This window comes from Saimiri boliviensis, chromosome 6 (genome assembly GCF_048565385.1).
Source record: "Saimiri boliviensis isolate mSaiBol1 chromosome 6, mSaiBol1.pri, whole genome shotgun sequence".
Classification (NCBI taxonomy): domain Eukaryota; kingdom Metazoa; phylum Chordata; class Mammalia; order Primates; family Cebidae; genus Saimiri; species Saimiri boliviensis.
Window position 1 is genome coordinate 118,816,472 of NC_133454.1, and position 18,745 is coordinate 118,835,216.

The 18,745-nt window shown below is 39.2% G+C and overlaps 2 protein-coding genes across 2 annotated transcripts; both read left to right on the forward strand.

Annotated features, from left to right (window-relative positions):
* The first annotated feature begins 2,918 nt into the window (after window positions 1-2,918).
* LOC101036891 (olfactory receptor 5A1) lies at window positions 2,919-3,866 on the forward strand. Its single transcript, XM_003920168.3, has one exon. The coding sequence runs from the start codon at window positions 2,919-2,921 to the stop codon at window positions 3,864-3,866; it is 948 nt and encodes a 315-aa protein (XP_003920217.2).
* A 13,027-nt stretch (window positions 3,867-16,893) lies between these two features.
* Window positions 16,894-17,957, forward strand: OR4D6 (olfactory receptor family 4 subfamily D member 6). The gene has a single exon (XM_003920169.3). It carries the CDS (start codon window positions 17,013-17,015, stop codon window positions 17,955-17,957), a length of 945 nt encoding a protein of 314 aa, XP_003920218.1. The 5' UTR covers window positions 16,894-17,012.
* Window positions 17,958-18,745: the final 788 nt, after the last annotated feature.

Sequence of the window (18,745 nt, forward strand, 5' to 3'; positions counted from 1 at the left end):
TTGGTTCTATCAATAATTATTTAAGAAATACTTGCTGCTGATAACAATCACAGTTCCAGTTTATTAAGCAAACATTCTATCTCAAGACCCATCATGAGCCCTTTATACACTATCTTAAGCAATTTTCAAGTTCTGTTAAGTAGTTACTGTTTGTTTTGTTGTTGTTTTAAGACAAAGTGTCCCTTTGTCACCTAGGCTGGAGTGCAGTGGCATGATCACAACTAACTGCAGCCTCCACATTGCAGGCTCAAGCAATCCTCCCACCTCAGCCTCCTGAATAGCTGGGACCACAGGTGTACGCCCCCATGCCTGACTAATTTTTTTCATTTTTATTGTTATTTGTAGAGATGAGGTCTTGCCATGTTGCTTAGGCTGGTCTTGAACTCCTGGCCTCAAGCAATCTCCTGCCTCTGCTTCCCAAAATACTGGAATTATAGGCATAAGCCACCGTGCCTAGACAATTATTCTCATTTTATAAATGAGGAAATTGAAACTCAGAAAAGCTAAATGAGTTGCCCAACATCCCACAGCTGGCAAGTGGCAGAGTCAGAATTAGAACCAGCCTTTTTCTAAAGCCTACCCAGGATCAAACCACTACCTTCTCCCACTCCCCTTTCTTCTAACCTGAATAGCTGCCCCAAATGACCCTGAATCACAACACAGACTTCAGGCCTCTACCTTGCTAAATGGCTGCACCTCTCCAGAACGTGTGAGTACTCCAGCAGAGCTCATGTGGTTTTAGCTCTCAATTTCTGCGTGTGGCTCTACATCTGCACTCAATTACGCAGAGTTTGCTGCGGGTTTTTCTTTTCTTTCCTTAAAGGGTAAAGAACCCTCTCTTGAGTCTAGCAAGTTCACAAACCTTTCACAAACAGGTGCAAAACCTTAGAATATGGGATGAAGCTTAAAGTCATACCAATGAGATTGTGACTAATGTGATAAATATTTAAAACTCTGCACAAATGATGGCATGGTGATAGCCAAAAGGAGCTTCACATTCTCCCATTATCCAAATTTAAGAGGTTTAGCACTGAAAAATATGCACAAGGAACTATTGAGAGGGGAGAAAATGGGCCCCAATTTCAAGGGCATCTGTCTGTGTAAGTTCCAGGAAAAAAAAAACATTAAGAAGGTCAATGAGACCTTACTGGCAATGAGTAGATATGGATTGATTTGTGAAAATTGAGGATGTCAGAATAAAGTGGCTCTCCCAAATTGAGCATGAAAAATTCTGCACAAATAGAGATAGTATCACTTCCCAAATTGTTAAGCTATTGACTTGCAATGATTTCTACAATATATACAAGTTACAAAGGTTTGTGTACTATGATACAAGCACCTATGTACATAAACATATACTTGTACATAAAAAGTATACACAAAAATGTTGAGTTATTATTTCAGGAGATAGATCATAATGTTCAGTTTTATTAATCAGGAACAAGAGTTTTTGTTTCAATAGTTCACATTTGTGTATTCACCATATTAATTAAAATATCTCACAGTTCTTTAAAAGCCAATTAAAATAATTTCATTGATTTCCAAATTATTTGGGTTAAGAACTGAAGAAGGATCAAGATATGTTCCAAACCTTTAAGGGTCATTCACCATGGGCCACATGGCCCTCTGTCCACCTTTTTCCTGGTACTTTCTGTAGTTTTAGGGACCCAGTTTCAGAGACCTGATGACAGCAGTTCTCTCCTGATTAATGTGCATTGAGACTCAGTGTGGATGTATGAGGGACGATGGGAGTCCTTACTGGTGTGGATTTGATAAAATCAAGTCCCTGATCTTGAAAGATGCTTCAAGTACTGAAAATTCAAAGAATTTGATTGAGGATACTTTGTAACTTAGGCTTAAAATGACAACAACAGCAACAAGACAATTGTTATGGAACAGTTATATGGGTAAGGCATGTTCTAAGACGATTACATGATGATGATGATGATGATAGATGATACATAGATGATAGATACACAGATAGATACACAGATAGATAGATAATTAGATCCTATAACAAACTAGATACTATTATTATCTCTAATTTTATAGAGAGACAGAGAGAGTTAAGTGACCTGGCCAACATCACACATTGACTAAGTGAGGCTGAGAGTTGAATCCAGGCAGTCTAGACCCAGAGCCCACACTCAGCAATTAAACAGTCAGAAAGCTCAGACTGAGACAAATTTGAAATTTGACCTATATTAGTGTATTTGGACCGAATATTTGACAATTAAGAGCATTTTGATATACATGTGACCTAATCCGTTGCCTTAAAAACATTCTAATTGGTCATCTCACAACTACATAGCTGAATCTAGTTCCATTGATCTTTTCCTTCTAATATTGAAACTTAGGTAAAGTAGGTGAATAGTTATTCCAAAGCATGACCTGACTCACCTGAGGCACACAGAACTGTCCTAATAATTACTCACTGGTCACTTGTTGTGTGTCAGGCACTTAAATCAGTGAAGTAACTGCTATGATCCAGTTTTAAGGATAAAGAAGTTGAAGCCAGAAATGTTGGCGATCTCACCCAAAGTGACACAACTAGTAAAAACGGTGGAGGCAGGAGATGAGGAGGCAGGTGATATGAGTGTAAACTTTGGATCCAAAATCCCTAGTTTAAACTCATATTACCTGCCTCCTCAACTTTTGGATTTTGGATCCAAAGTTTAAACTCAGATCAGCTACACTATACTGCCTAAATATTTAAGATGATGACTGCAATTGCCTTCTTTGAGAGAGAGAGTTGGGGGCGGGGGGGCCTGAGAAAGAGAGTCTTTGCATAAAGCTATAACCTCTAATCCTCTGCCCTCCCTTTCATACATTTTGTAATTATCTCCTAATACCACCTGTAATGTGGACTGTCATTACTATCTCAGGTCTGCGTCTCGTCCCTGTGGGCCATGAGAAGCATGTCCATAACCAAGGCCTGGAACAGCTCATCAGTGACCATGTTTATCCTCCTGGGATTCACGGACCATCCAGAACTGCAGGCCATCCTCTTTGTGACCTTCCTGGGCATCTATCTTATGACCCTGGCGTGGAACCTGGCCCTCATACTTCTGATCAGAGGTAACACCCATCTGCACACACCCATGTACTTCTTCCTAAGCCACTTATCTTTCATTGACATCTGCTACTCTTCTGCTGTGGCTCCCAAGATGCTCACTGACTTCTTCTGGGAGCAGAAGACTATATCATTTGTGGGCTGTGCTGCTCAGTTTTTTTTCTTTGTTGGCATGGGTCTGACTGAGTGCCTTCTCTTGACCGCTATGGCATACGACCGATATGCAGCCATCTCCAGCCCCCTTCTCTACACCACCATCATGTCCCAGGGCCTCTGTACACGCATGGTGGTTGGGGCATATGTTGGTGGCTTCCTGAGCTCCCTGATCCAGGCCAGCTCCATATTTAGGCTTCACTTTTGCAGATCCAATGTCATCAACCACTTCTTCTGTGACCTCCCACCAATCCTGGCTCTGTCTTGCTCTGACACCTTCCTCAGTCAAGTGATAAATTTCCTCGTGGTGGTCGCTGTTGGGGGGACATCATTCCTCCACCTCCTTATCTCCTATGGTTACATAGTGTCTGCCGTCCTGAAGATCCCTTCAGCAGAGGGCCAATGGAAAGCCTTCAGTACGTGTTCCTCGCACCTGATTGTGGTGACTCTGCTGTTTGGTACGGCCCTTTTCATGTACCTGCGACCCAGCTCCAGCTACTCACCACGCAGGGACAAAGTAGTGTCCGTGTTCTATTCATTGGTGATCCCCATGCTGAATCCTCTCATTTACAGTTTGAGGAACAAAGAGATCAAGAATGCCCTGTGGAAGGTGTTGGACAAAAAGAAAGTGTTTTCTTAGGTCATGCGTAGAAATTTATCCAAACTGCCGGAGAATTAAACTATCCAAGGCTTCACCTCCACCTCTGCCTCAGGCAAGGGAGACATCTGGTGCTCTTATCTGAAAGTGGAGACTGTTCCCTCCAGGTTCCTCTCACTCTTCTTCATGGTCACTTGTCTACTGACTGTGCCATAGGCCATAGATAGCCAAAAAGGAGAAGGAATTTCTTCAGGGGGGAAAAAAACATAAAAACAAAAAAATAAAAAAACAATAACCTCCCCAGAATAGCCTATTTTCAAAATAATCACAATAACTAGCCTTTATTGGGCAGTTACTATGCACCAGGCACAGAAGTTATTTAACTAAATACTCACTGCAGTACTAAAATACACATTGCACTATCCCTGTGTTACAAAATAAGGAAACAATGTGTCAGCAGGGAAAACTAACTTGCTCAGGGTCATGAAGGAGAGGGGGCAGTTCTCTGATTTCACACCAAGGTCTTCCTGACTCCAGAGCCCACAGTCTGCCCAAATGCTGCACTCCACATTCAACAAAAAATAGCCCAAAAGTAGTACAAGTACATAACTCTCGTTACTGGCATATGGCAGCATCTGAAAAGATACACTGTGTGTAGTTAAGGTAAATTACCAGAACAAGATGCTTATCCGATCAAACACTCTCTCTAGAATCTCCCTGTTGAATTCCCAGTATAGCTACTGAGTAATTTGCTAAGCAAATGCTGAAGGATATTCCCCTTGGCTGCCATTTCTCTCTATCTCAGCTATATAAGGGCCAGGGAAATTTGAGTCCAATGGTGTCACACCAATTACTCTTCTTTTCTCAGTCTCAGTCCCCTAAACTGCCTACTTAATCAGTACCTCCTTGATTTTTCTTTAATATTTCACTAAATGTTATATTTTTTGTCTTTTCAATTATGGTTTTTTTTTCAGTTCCAGGATACATATTCAGGATGTGCAGGTTTATTACACAGGTAAACATGTACCATGGTGATTTGATGCACCTATCAACCCATCACCTAGATATTAAGCCCCACATGCATTAGCTACTTATCCTGATTCTCTCCCCCCTCCCTGCCCCTTTGCAGGCCCCAGTATGTGTTGTTCCCCTCCCTGTGTCCATGTGTTCTCATTGTTTAGCTTTCACTTACAAGTGAGAACATGTGGTATTTGGTTTTCTGTTACTGTGTTAGTTTGCTAAGGATAATGATTTCCAGCTCTGTCCATGTCCCTGCAAAGAACACCAACTCCTTCCTTTTTATGGCTACATCGTATTCCATGGTGTATATGTACCATATTTTCTTTACCCAGTCTATCATTGATGGGCATTTGAGTTGATTCCGTGTCTTTGCTATTATGAATAGTGCTGCAATGAACATACACATGCATGTATCTTTATAATAGAATTATTTCTGTTCCTTTGGGTATATACCCAGTAATGAGATTGCTGGGTCAAATGATATTTCTGTTTGTAGGTCTTTGAGGACTTGCCACACTGTCTTCCCCAATGGTTAAACTAGTTTACAATCCTACCAACAGTGTAAAAGCATTCCTATTTCTCCATAGCCTCACCAGCATCTGTTGCTTCTTGATTTTTTAATAATTGCCATTCTGACTGGCATGAGATGGTAATTCACTGTAATTTTTGATTTGAATTTCTCCAATAATTAGTGATATTAAGCTTTTTTTATATGTGTGTTGTCCACGTAAATGTCTTCTTTTGAGAAGTATCTGTTCATGTCATTTGTCCACTTTTAGATAGGGCTGTTTGGTTTTGTTTTTGTTTTTTCCTGTAAATTTGTTTAAGTTACCTTTGTCAGATGGATAGACTGCAAAAATTTTCTCTCTTTCTGTGGGTTGTCTTTTCATTCTGATGATAGCTTCTTTTGCAGAATCTCTTTAGTTTAATTAGATCCCATTTGCCAATTTTTGGTTTTGATGCAATTGCCTTATTTAAATCTTAAATCCACCTTGAGTTAATTTTTGTCTAAGGTATAAGGAAGAGGTCCATTTTCAATTTTCTGTATATGGCTAGCCAGTTTTCCCAGCACCATTTATTAAATAGGGAATCCTTTCCCAATGTTTGTTTTTGTCAGGTTTGTCAAAGATTAGATGGTTGTAGATATACAGTCTTATTTCTGAGATCTCTATATTATTCTATTGGTCTATGTGTCTGTTTTAGTACCAGTATCATGCTGTTTTGGATATTGTATGTAACTTTGTAGTAGAGTTTGAAGTTAGGGAGTGTGGTGCCTCCAGCTTTGTTCTTTTTGCTTAGGATTGTCTTGGCTATGCTACCTCCCTGATTTTAACCATACCATTCCTTCACCAGTTCAGGACCTGCCTCCACACAGTTTGGTGTCCTTTTTGATCACCACACCCTGAATTCCCCTCACTATCTTCTATCTGAACCCATTGCTTCTGTAAAATCTTGAACAAATTAAGCCTTGCAGCTTACATTGGGTGTAATTTATTTACCATCATCTCAGGGAGGCATATCCCAGATTCCCACCTCCAGATAATTACCCTTTCATTTCAGGCACTTACAGTGGAGTTGTCCCACAGAACTATTTCTGCTGGTAAATCTCTCTCTCATTTCTCTGTGGCTCTGGCCACTTGCTACACACTCACTTTTCCATTGGTGTGGGTCAACTGGATAAGCAGATATTTAATTTGATTGTTCATAAAAGAGAATTAATTATTTCCTCCGTATCTAGAAGAATGTAAACAATGCATAGGAAAGTAGAAATTCCTGTCTCAGGTTTCCTGGGTTCTTCATCCTCGAAATTCATTCCCATCCATGGCCAATAAAACATAGAATGACTCCTACAAATCATATATATAGGTACTCAGAGAGAGAGAGTTGAAATTTGCTGAGTGCTTACTAAGTTTCAAGTCCTTTTCTGAACATTTCATACATGTTAACCCATTGAACCCCCACTCACACAGCCAGTGAGTGGACACTGACTCAGCATGGCTCCTGAGACTAAGCTTGTCAACACTTTGTGACATTTCCTCCCAGTGGGCCCATGATTAGGTTTAAGGGGGTGGGTTTCATAGTGGCAGCCAGATATAACACCCATGGAAAATACTTTTCTGTCTACTGGAAGTATCCCATGCCTTCATTTTTCTATTGCACATCTTCCAAAATATAGGCTCAGAAGCAGAGGCCACAGTTATGCCTAGAACTACAGAACAATTGCTGTTGGGGTCAGGCTGGTGTATGAAATTGTAGCAATTAAGTCAGTAAAATTATAGGAATGAAAAGTTGAAAATATATCTGTATATTAAGGGATAGGTACTTTACAGAAATGTAAGCAAATTGATCAAAAACGTACAGGCATTTTGCCATTATGAGGGAAACTCAAGAAAGAATACGAGAAGGAGAGATTCTCCGATCCTCATCCCTATTAGGTTGCAGTTATATCATTAGCCTCTTCAGGCATTATTGTGTAGTAGAGAACAGTAGGAGGCAGGTAGACAAAAATCAAAATATCAGTTTAGTAATGTTAAACCAACAGATCATGTTCTGTTGAAGGACATGGCTTTGATCTCACCCTATGGCCTCCCCACACCATACCCCAGAATTAGACAGGCTAACCCAGGAGAAGCAGGCTTGCCCTATTGTGCTAATTGCGTAGATGAGAGAAAAATCAATCCACATGCTCTCTGCAAAGAGACAGATCCCAAAGAAAGAGAAGGAAGATCAGGAGGCCAAGTTTCCTGCCTAATTTTTTCCCCAGATTCACTATTCCTTTAAATCACAGTGTCCAATCTTTTGGCTTCCCTAGGCAATATTGGAAGAAGAATTTGTCTTGGGTCACACAAAAAAACATACTAACGATAGTTGATGAGCTTTAAAAAAAAAATCGCAAAGAATCTCTTAAGGTTTTAAGGAAGTTTATACTTCGTGTTGGGCCGCATTCAAAACCATCCTGGGCTGCATGCAGCCTGAGGTCTGCGGGTTGGACAAGCTTGCTTTACATCACTCCTACGTTCCTAAAAAGAACTGAGTGAAGGAGGAGGCACAAAACCTGCATGGCATTTCAGTGTAAGTCCCTCTTCAGGTAAGCAGGAGGAGAAGGGACGGGACTCCCCATACACATACTAAGATATGTAAGGTTCCTTCACCCTGATCCTCTAAGATACCCTAAACTGAAGTTCCATTCATGACTATGAGGGACCACCAGACCAGGAGGCCTCATCTAGTGGAATCCAATTTGCTAGTATCTCCAGGTCTCAGTTGAGGCTTCTTTGTGATGATGTTGTTCACATCCAGTGCCTGGATCTTACAGGATTATTATGAGCCCAAGAAAAGAAAGTGAATTTTTAGAAATCTCTTAGAAAAATTTTAAAACATTACATAAACACCAGGGATTCTTGTTTATATAAATAACAGGGATTCTTATTATTTATCAAATGCTGCTTCTCCCAGAGCAGCATTCTCAGACTTCCTGCACCTTACTAAATCCCTAGGCCAATCTTGCCTCATTCTCGTCCTTTGGTGTGAAGCATCATAGTTGTAAGTACATGCAACTTACAGCTTCGAAGTCAGGTTCAACTATTTTAAACTGTGGCTCTTGTGACCTGGAGCAAATTAACCTTTATGAATCCCAGGATATTATTGCATAAACTGGGGAACACACACCTTACTTTGCAGTGAGGTTTGCTTGTGGTACTCTAGCACTTTTTACTCCCTACCTTTGTGGGTCTATGTGTGTCTGCCTTTTCCTCCAAATGTAAACTCCCTGCAGGCAAGGATTTCTTTTGTCACTATTGTATCCCCAGATGCTACCTGGCACATAGCAATTATTTGATAATTCTTTTTGAAGATGAATGAAAAAATGGGTGTCCAGATGAATGAAAAAATGTGGTGGGGGGCACATCTGTCTCTTCATGAATATATTCTCAGCATCTGCAACTGTGCCTAATATACAGAAAGCAACAAATATGTATTTTAATCAATTATTATCGTTGATAAGTTTGAAGAAAATCAATTATGTGACCAAAATTGTAACACTGTCACATGTAATTGACTCTTGAACTATAATATTGTTGATGAAATTGCTTTAATGGTTATTATACAAGGACTTTGCATCAAATTTGATGTTGATATAGGTTAGGGAAGGGGCCTTTGGAGATTCTCAGACTTCCCTGCACAGTTTCATCACCTCATTATTGGATGTGTTATCATAATAGATATGTGTGTGTGTGTGTGTGTGTGTGTGTGTGTCAAAAGGAGAGAAAAATATGCACACATGTTGCTTAGTAACTTTTTAATAACTCCCATTGCATCTGCAACTGCCAGCTTCTCCATTGAAAATTATATTTCCTACAAATACCCTACATTATTCCCTATGCCAATTATTATAGTAGGCTTCCAACTCAGTGTCAGTTAGGAACAGTGTAAACTGTTTATGTGCTTGGGTGAAGAAGGACAGAGCAGTGATGATGGGGAACCTGTCAGGCTCACTTTACCAATGCAAAGGTAGGTGACGGCATCCTAAAAATTTTTCACACCTACAACCTCATGATTTCGATAGCATTTCTGAAAGGCAAAATGTCCATTTGCAATTCTGGAAATATATGTCATCTTGAACTAAGAGCTTCAGGCTGATTGAGATCTCCTGCCTCTTACTAAAATAGTGGACTTCTTAAGACACATGCAAATAAGGTAATTTTTCAAAAATTAAAACTCATTCCATAAACATTACTAAGCCCCTACAATTTGTAAAAATAATAATAATAATAACTGACATCATCTCTTTCTTTAAAAATGATTAAAAGTTAGCTGGCAACAGAAAGAGAAACAACTGTATAATGATAGGATTATGATTATATTAATACCCTACATTTGTATAATGCTTCGAAGTTTACAGTGTGCTCTCATATGCAGTCAGCCATTTAATTGACTTATACAATAACATAAGTGAATAGGGAATGTAAAATGAAGATGAAAATGGTGTAAAGGAAAACAAATACTTGTTGGGGAAATACTGCACATCAGGAGCTGGACACCCATTTTTTTGTTCATCGTCAAAAAGAATTATCAAATAATTGCTATGTGCCAGGTAGCATCTGGGGATACAATAGTAACAAAAGAAATCTTTGCCTTCAGGGGTTTACATTTGGAGGAAAAGGCAGACACACATAGACCCATAAAGGTAGGGAGTAAAAAGTGCTAGAGTACCACAAGCAAACCTCACTGCAAAGTAAGGTGTGTGTTCCCCATTTTATGGAACAATATCCTGGGGTTCGTAAAGGTTAATTTGCTCCAGGTTACAAGAGCCACAGTTTAAAATAGTTGAACCTGACTTCGAAGGCTGCACTCTTTTGAACAAGCTCATTCTAGGTTCAATAATGCAACCCCAAGGTTACAAAATAGAAAGGCCATCATTTGATCCTGACCTGACATTGAGCCTCACAGTCCAGAACCTTCTAATGTGATTAGCCAGAAGAGTAGGTGGAAAATATTAATCTGAAAGAGAAGTCAACAATAAGTAGATTTGGCCGCAGTCCCAGAGACCTGAGTTGGCTGGTCCCAGGTTCTCCTCTGGGTGCCTCCAGCCAATGCCTCATGGAGCCATAACACACCACAAGAAAAATTAGGGGTGTCTTTCCCACATGCCCTTTTCCATAATAAGTCAGCTTACTTGGAACAATTTTAAAAACAAAGAAAAGAAAAATACAAGATATATAATATCAGAGCTCAAATTAATGGAGAAAACTTTTTACTTCAAATTGTAAATAGGTGTATGAGTTTTTCTGACTTCAGAAGTGATTTAAAATCATTTTTTTTAAATTAGACACAACAGAATATCTTTTTAAAATAAAAATGCCAAAATCCAATTACTGACAGGTAATGGCTACCAATGTTGTGATATATTAATGCATCTTTCCAGACTTCTAAACATGTGGATGTTTTTCCCAAAAATAACATCATGTGACATATTCAGTGTTTTAATCTGTCACTAAAAAGAAGTCTTGCCATGTTTAAAAGTACAATTCTACATTATCAATTTGAATGTCTGCAAATATTTAATTGCACTATTCTACCATATTTATTGAACAAATTTTCTGTATCAGATGCTAACTTAAATTCTAATTTCTTCTATTTGGAACAGCACTGTGATGAACTTTATGCATTTGGTTTATTAACTCTTTAGCATAAATTCCTAAAGTGGAATTTTTGAGTAATGGGATTTGCACATTTCCTATTTTGACACATATTTCCCAAATGACCCCAGAAATTTTGCCCATGTGTGCACTCTATTAACCATATAAGAAGGTGTCACTTTCCCTACATCTATGCCAATAGTGGACTTTTTCAACATTGGATAACCTTATAAATGAGAAATGATAACTCATTGCAATTTAATTTACATTTCCTTTTTTTTCTTTTCCTTTTTTAATAGAGACAGGCTCTTCTTATGTTGCCCAGGGTGATCTCAAACTCCTGACTGTCTTTTCACATGTGGGCTCATCCACTGTATTTTTCTGTGAATCGTGACTTATTTTGTTTTTGTTTTAAAGTATCAAAATGTCTGTGTCTTATGGATTTATAAGAGCTCTTCATATATCAAAGAAGTTAAGCTTGTTTTATATTATGTTTTTTAGATATTGTCCCGAGTTTTTAACTTATATTTAGTTTTAAGCTTATTTATCATGCTTTTAAAATCTGAAAGTTTTATATGTTTACTTAGTCAAGTATAATAATATAATCATTGGTGTAATGCTCCTCCACTCCAAATTTATAAAAACATTTACCTAAGTTTTATTCTAATTTTTGATTTCTTAATTTTGGTTATTTATATTATTATATTGGGTATAATATTATTATATTATTAAGATGACAAAATCTTTTTGTCTTCCATTTTTATGAGAGGTTAAAAAGTGTTGTAACTTATTTCAGCTCCTAGTATCTATCTATAAAAAGAAATTAAACATTCAAACGCAATTGGAGTTGGGTTGTGCCCTTTTTTGTTTTGGAAGACAAGTTTTTGCTCTGTCACCCAGACTGGAGAGCAGTGATGCAATCACAGCTCACTGCAGAGCTTCGATGTCCTGGGCAGAATTTATTCATCCAGTTCAGCCTCCTGTGTAGCTGGGACTACAACACACACCACCACCACACCCAGATAATATGTTTTGTAGAGACAGGGTTTCTCCATGTTGCCCAGGCTGGTCTCAAACTCCTGGCTTCAAGTGATCTGCCCATGTCCACCTACCAAATTGCTGGGATTAAAGGTGTGAGCCACCACACCCAGCCTGTTTCTTTTCTTTTTTTTTTTTTTTTTGTTTAACTTTTGTTTTCCGTTCAGGGGTGTAAGTGCACGTTTGTTACATAGGTAAACGTGTGTCATGGGGTTTGTTGTACAGATTAATTCATCACCAAGATATTAAGTCTAGTATCCATTAGTTATTTTTCCTGATCCTCTCCTTCTTCCCACTCTCCACTCTCCAAAAGGCCCCAGCATGTGTCGTTCCGCTCTATGTGTCCATGTGTTCTCATCATTTAGCTCCCACTTGTAAGTGAAAACATGCAGTATTGGATTTTCTGTTCCTGCGTTAGTTTGCTAAGGATAATGGCCTCCAGCCCCACCCATGTGTCTGCAAAGGACATGATCTCATTCTTTTTTATGGCTGCGTATTATTTCATAGTGTATATGTGCCACATTTTCTTTACCCAATCTATTATTGATGGGCATTTAGGTTGATTCCATGTCTTTGCTGTTGTGAATGGTGCTGCAATGAACATACATGTGCATGTCTTTATAATACAATGATTTCTATTTCTTTGAGTGTATATCTAGTAATAGGATTGCTGGATGGAATGGTATTTCTGTCTTTAGATCTTTGAGGAGTCACCACACTGTCTTCCACAATGGCTGAACTAATTTACATTCCCACTAACAGTATTTAAGTGTACCTTTTTCTCCACAACTTTGCCAGCATCTGTTATTTTTTTACTTTTTAATAGTAACCATTCTGACTAGTATTAGATGGTATCTCATTGTGGTTTTGATTTGCATTTCTGTGATTATCAGGGATGTTCAGCTTTTTTTCATATGATTGTTGTCCTCTTTTGTAAAGTGTCTGTTCATGTCTTTGCCCACTTTTTTATGGAGTTATTTGGGTTTTTTCTTGAAAATTTATTTAAGTTCTTTATAGATGCTCGATATTAGACAGTTGTTGGATGCATAGTTTGCAAAAATTTTCTACCATGGTGTAGGTTGTCTGTTTCCTCTGTTGATCATTTCTTTTGCTGTGCAGCAGCTCTTTACAATACCTTTATCATCAGTTAATATAAGAAAACTAACATACCATTTGACCTAGTAAGTTCATTTTAGGGAATATATCTTAAAAATAAATTATAGATGCATATGAAAATGCATTTACAAAGTGTTGAGTGCAGGATTATTCAAAAACACTAATCAGGAACTGACTAGGCAACTGAAGAGATCAAGGTAGACTTTTGTGACCCCTCACTTCCTGTACATCCTACAAGCCTTACTCACAATGCCACCCACTCACCCTGGTTTCAATACTCTCTGTCTCAAGTCCTGAATCCCAGATTGCTGTGCTCTCCTGGCTAGTGTCTCGTTCCAGTTTAGCCTTCATGACTGATGCTTATTCTTCACCTGCCTGATTCCCACACACCTATGAAAACCTGTCTCTACCTTAGTAACCAATGCATTTCCCATCACATTCCACAAAGGATCAGGGAGATCTTGCAGCAACAACAAAAAACTACATGCGATAAAACAATAAAACGTAAGGAACTGTTAAGATGCTACATGTGAAAAAATATGGGGTAGGAAATTAAGTCACACATATGTTTTTGAATGTATGAAAGCCAAAGCAAAGATATATAGTCAGGGCCCAGTGCAGTGGCTCATGCCTGTAATCCCAGCACTGTGGGAGGCTGAAGTGGAGGGATCACCTGAGGTCAGGAGTTCCAGACCAGCCTGGCCAACATTGCGAAACCTCGTCTCTACTGAAAAAACAAAAATTAGCCGCGCATGGTGGCGCACACCTGTAGTCTGAGCTACTCAGGAGGATGAAGCAAGAGAATCACTTGTACCCAGGAGGCAGAGGTTGCAGTGAGCCGAGATCGCACCACTGCACTTCAGCCTGGGCAACAGAGCAAGACACTGTTTAAAACACACACACACACACACACACACACACACACACACACACACACACACGCATAGTCAGTTACGTAGTTCTCATTGTCTAAGAAAAGAATTCTCACTGATGTCCCAGGGGAGCTCTGCCTTGCACTTAGGATAAATGTCTTCTTTGGAGTCTCCTGGGGAGACATGAATAGATCCTGCCCTGAGTACAGTCCAAAGGTAGATGCTCTTCCTTGCAGACACTCTGATAAAAGGCAATAACACAATTCCAAATACCTTGTACCAGTTAGTGTGTTATTGGATGCTGGCATATTAAATTAAGATTTATTTTAGGCTGTATACCTTATATAGGTGCAATTTTTTAAACACTATTAAAAGGTTTTTAATTAAAAATAAATAAAAATAAAAGAGGCAACTTACTTCCACAGGAATGAAACTATTCTAATGGTGAAAACATCAGAGATCTAAGAAGATCACAAGATTTTTGTTTAAGAGGACTTCTACATGTTCTAACTGCTCAAACTAAACTAAATAAAATAGACTCAACTGTAAGAGAACAGAAATAAGAAAAATTAAGAACTATGTTGTTTATGGAATACTTTCTTTTGCTTTTATTTCAGGGAAAGTGCTCTATCCTTTTTTCATCTGGTATACTCTCTTCCTTCTTATCCTATCTTTTTCAGACATAGTTATGTTTTTTCAAATGCCAATTGCCTACTTTTTGTTGTTGAATTAGATTTTGGTCATCTCAGTTGTTTAAATTTTTTCACATTATGTAGAATGTGAGTCTTTAGGACATACAGATACTCTTTTGTTTCACATGCCTGCTGTATCAAATGGTTTCGGTGTGGGGTTGTTGTTGTTTTGTAGAGATGGGGACTTGTTCTGTCACCCAAGCTGGAGTACAATGGCACAATCATAGCTCACTGTAGCCTTGAATTCCTGGGCTCAAGCGATCCCCCCACTTCAGCCTCCTGAGCAGCTAGGACTGCAGGTGCACAGCACCATGCCTAGCTAATTTTTTTTTTAATTTGTTGTTATCGAGATGGGATCTTCCTATGTTGCCCTGGCTGGTCTCAAACTCCTCAGCTCAAGCAATCTGCCTGCCTTGACCTCCCAAAGTGCTGAGATTACAGACATTAGCCACTGCACCTGGATCATGCAGATATTCTTACTGAAAAAAGTTTGTCCTCCCATGACTGAATTTCTGATTTGGGAAAAAGCAGTATTAATATAGTAAATTGCTATCATATAGCAATAGTAGAATAGCCCTGGAATTTGAGTCAGTAAACCTGGTTAAAGTTCTCTATCGTGGCCAGGCGTGGTAGCTCACGTCTGTAATCCCAGCACTTTGGGAGGCCAAGGCAGGCAAATCGTCTGAGGTCAGGAGTTCGAGACCAGCCTGACTAACATGGTGAAATCCCGTCTCTACTAAAAATACAAAAATTAGCCGGGTATAGTGGCGGGAACCTGTAATCCCAGCTACTCAAGAGGCTGAGGCAGGAGAATCACTTGAACCTGGCAAGCGGAACTTGCAGTGAGCTGAGATCTCACCATTGCACTCCAGCTTGGGCTACAAAGTGAGACTCCATTTAAAAAAAAAAAAAAGTTTTATTTCTTTCACCAATTCAAACTATGATTCTCAAAAAATAAATGTCCTTCTCCAGTCACCCCTAAAGTAAGAAGAATTAGACTAATTCATCTCTAAAGCCCTGTGAAGCTCTAATGATCAGTTTTTCTGCGATACTAAAATATGCCCTGAATAATGACTGTAGCTCTATACTTTGCTAAGAGCCCTGTGTGTCAATAGCAAGGTCCAGGCGTCCCAGAGTGCCAAAGAGGAGTACTTAAAAGGGTCTAACTCTTCTCTTTTTATAAGGGATGAGATGAGGGTTAGGTAGTCAGGCTACTCAGTAAACTGTTTAAGCCTTACATAAACGCTAAAATTCTAGTAAGCCAAAGTAGACTCTGATTTCTCAGAGTGGTACAGTGGAAAAACCTCTGGAGCCTGTTATGTTGAAGAAAAATTATTCACCAGACAATTATTAAAGACAGGAAGATAGATTTCATTCAAAACTCTTGCAATAGAAGGAAAAAGTTGAGTTGATTGAGCTCAACTCAAAATATAGCAAAAACAAGTGAAGATTTATAAGCAATGAGCAGAGTGAGGGAGGTCAGTGAATTGAAAATTACTAAGAAGTGATATCGAAGGTAGGGTGATTCTTCCTAAACTGGCATAAAAGAATTCTTCCTAAAGACTGGCCAAGGATTTAGACACAAGGACTTAGATATTGAGGGTGAGGGAGGAGGTTAAAAATAATAAATATATAAAAGGGTAAGGAATTTGATTAGATATCAACAGTGGGAAATTCTCATTAAACTGACTTGGCAAGATTCCTACTAAAACTGGTCTCAGCAAAGACAGACATGGAAGGTCAAGGTTGAGTCATAGTCAAGAAAAGGGCTCAGAGGAGCCTAACCAAAATTTGGTCAAGGAGGGAATCTCTCTCAGGTCAGAAAAATGATTTGGATTTGAATCCTCGATTTACAACTCACAAATTTTGTGACTATGCAGATGTGAAGAAGTCATTAACTGCTCTAAAGCTTTAGTTTCCACATATATAAAATGGAGATAACCATTCTAAAGACTCTTCAGAAACTTCATGAGAATCAAAATCAAGACGAGCTATGGCAGGTGAAAGCCCTTGGTAAACCACAGGTAAATGGCCACAGTCCATCCCTGTCTCTCTAGTCAGAGTGAGGATATAGACAGGTGATGAGGTTTTTTTCTGTCAACCCAGGTTATTTACAATAAGAAAGAAGAACCATGTGGATGAAGAATTTCCAGACCACAAAGGGAAGACTGGTCCAGTTTTTCTGGGTAGTCATAATGACCTAGAGGCTTCAAAGTAGTGTGTGATCAATGATTTTGCAACCTCATGTCACCATAATCCAACCCCTAACATATCTTGGCCCAAGGTAGGACCTGGAGAAGAGTCATCCCCATCATGGACCAGATCAACCACACTAATGTGAAGGAGTTTTACTTCCTGGAACTTACTCGTTCCCGGGAGCTGGAGTTTTTCTTATTTGTGGTCTTCTTTGCTGTGTATGTAGCAACCATCCTGGGAAATGCACTCATTGTAGTCACTATCACCTGTGAGTCCCACCTGCACATGCCCATGTACTTTCTCCTGCGGAACAAATCAGTCCTGGACATCGTCTTTTCATCTATCACCGTCCCTAAGTTCCTGGTGGATCTTTTGTCAGAGAGGAAAACCATCTCCTACAAGGGCTGCATAGCACAGATCTTTTTCTTCCACTTTGCTGGTGGGGCAGATATTTTTTTCCTCTCTGTGATGGCCTATGACAGATACCTTGCAATCGCCAAGCCCCTGCACTATGTGACCATTATGAGGAAAGAGGTGTGGTTGGCTTTGGTGGTGGCTTCTTGGTTGGGTGGTGGTTTGCATTCAATTGTCCAGGTAATTCTGATGCTCCCACTCCCTTTCTGTGGCCCCAACACACTGGATGCCTTCTACTGTGATGTGCCCCAGGTGGTAAAACTGGCCTGCACTGACACCTTTGCTTTGGAGCTTCTCATGATCTCTAACAATGGACTGGTGACCCTGCTCTGGTTCCTCTTGCTCCTGGGCTCCTACACCGTCATTCTGGTGATGCTGAGATCCCACTCTGGGGAGGGGCGGAACAAGGCCCTCTCCACGTGCACTTCTCACATCCTGGTGGTGACTCTTCACTTCATGCCTTGCGTTTACATCTACTGCCAGCCCTTCACAATGCTGCCCATGGACACAACCATATCCATTAATAACACGGTCATTACCCCCATGCTGAATCCCATCATCTATACCCTGAGAAATCAAGAGATGAAGTCAGCCATGCAGAGGCTGCAGAGGAGGCTTGGGCCTTCTGAGAACAGAAAATGGGGGTGAGCAGTCAGATGGAGAGTGAAAGTCCATCTGATTTAGTTTTCTCAAAATGCTAGCCTAAGAGTAACAGGTAGCTAGCTCTTCTTCCACCACTTCATTGTATATCTTGATAACCACTCAATTCTACTGAAGGGAGTAAACAAACAAAAAGAAGAAATGAGATTAAACAATGTGAGTTATCAGCTTGTGGACTGGGAAGAAGAAGGAGAAATAAGGTTGAAATCAATACTCTAAATGCTTTTATGGTGTTATCTGTGACTCATAGCAACACTTATCTCACTTTTAGCACCCGTAATATGAAAGTAACATTACTTGCTCACAAGGTTGTCAAAACAATAAAATGTGATCGATGCTGTGAGGATGATAGTTGTGAAGATTAGCACTGCTCCTGGCATTAATCCGGCATTCAATCAACATTCCCTATTACCTATCCCTTTATTCCTAAATGCGTATACATAGACTATATACATTTATTTCATATATGATTTCTCTGATGACTCTGCTATATTCAGTCAATTATTAAAATCATTTGGTTTTATATTTTAATTATAGAATCTTAAATATATTTCACCAATTAGTGAAAAGTGAAGAAATATTTTTAATTGTAAGCCAAATATATAAATGGACAAATTTACACATGGACCAAGTATTTCCTGTTCTAAAGTCTAGTCTACTGATTTACCTACTGAAATTTAAAAGATACTTGTATAGTTTGAGGACATATAAGCACAGAGACAATTTTTTTATGTTAACCTGAACTTCCTTTTTTTCTTTATACCCTCTTTACATTT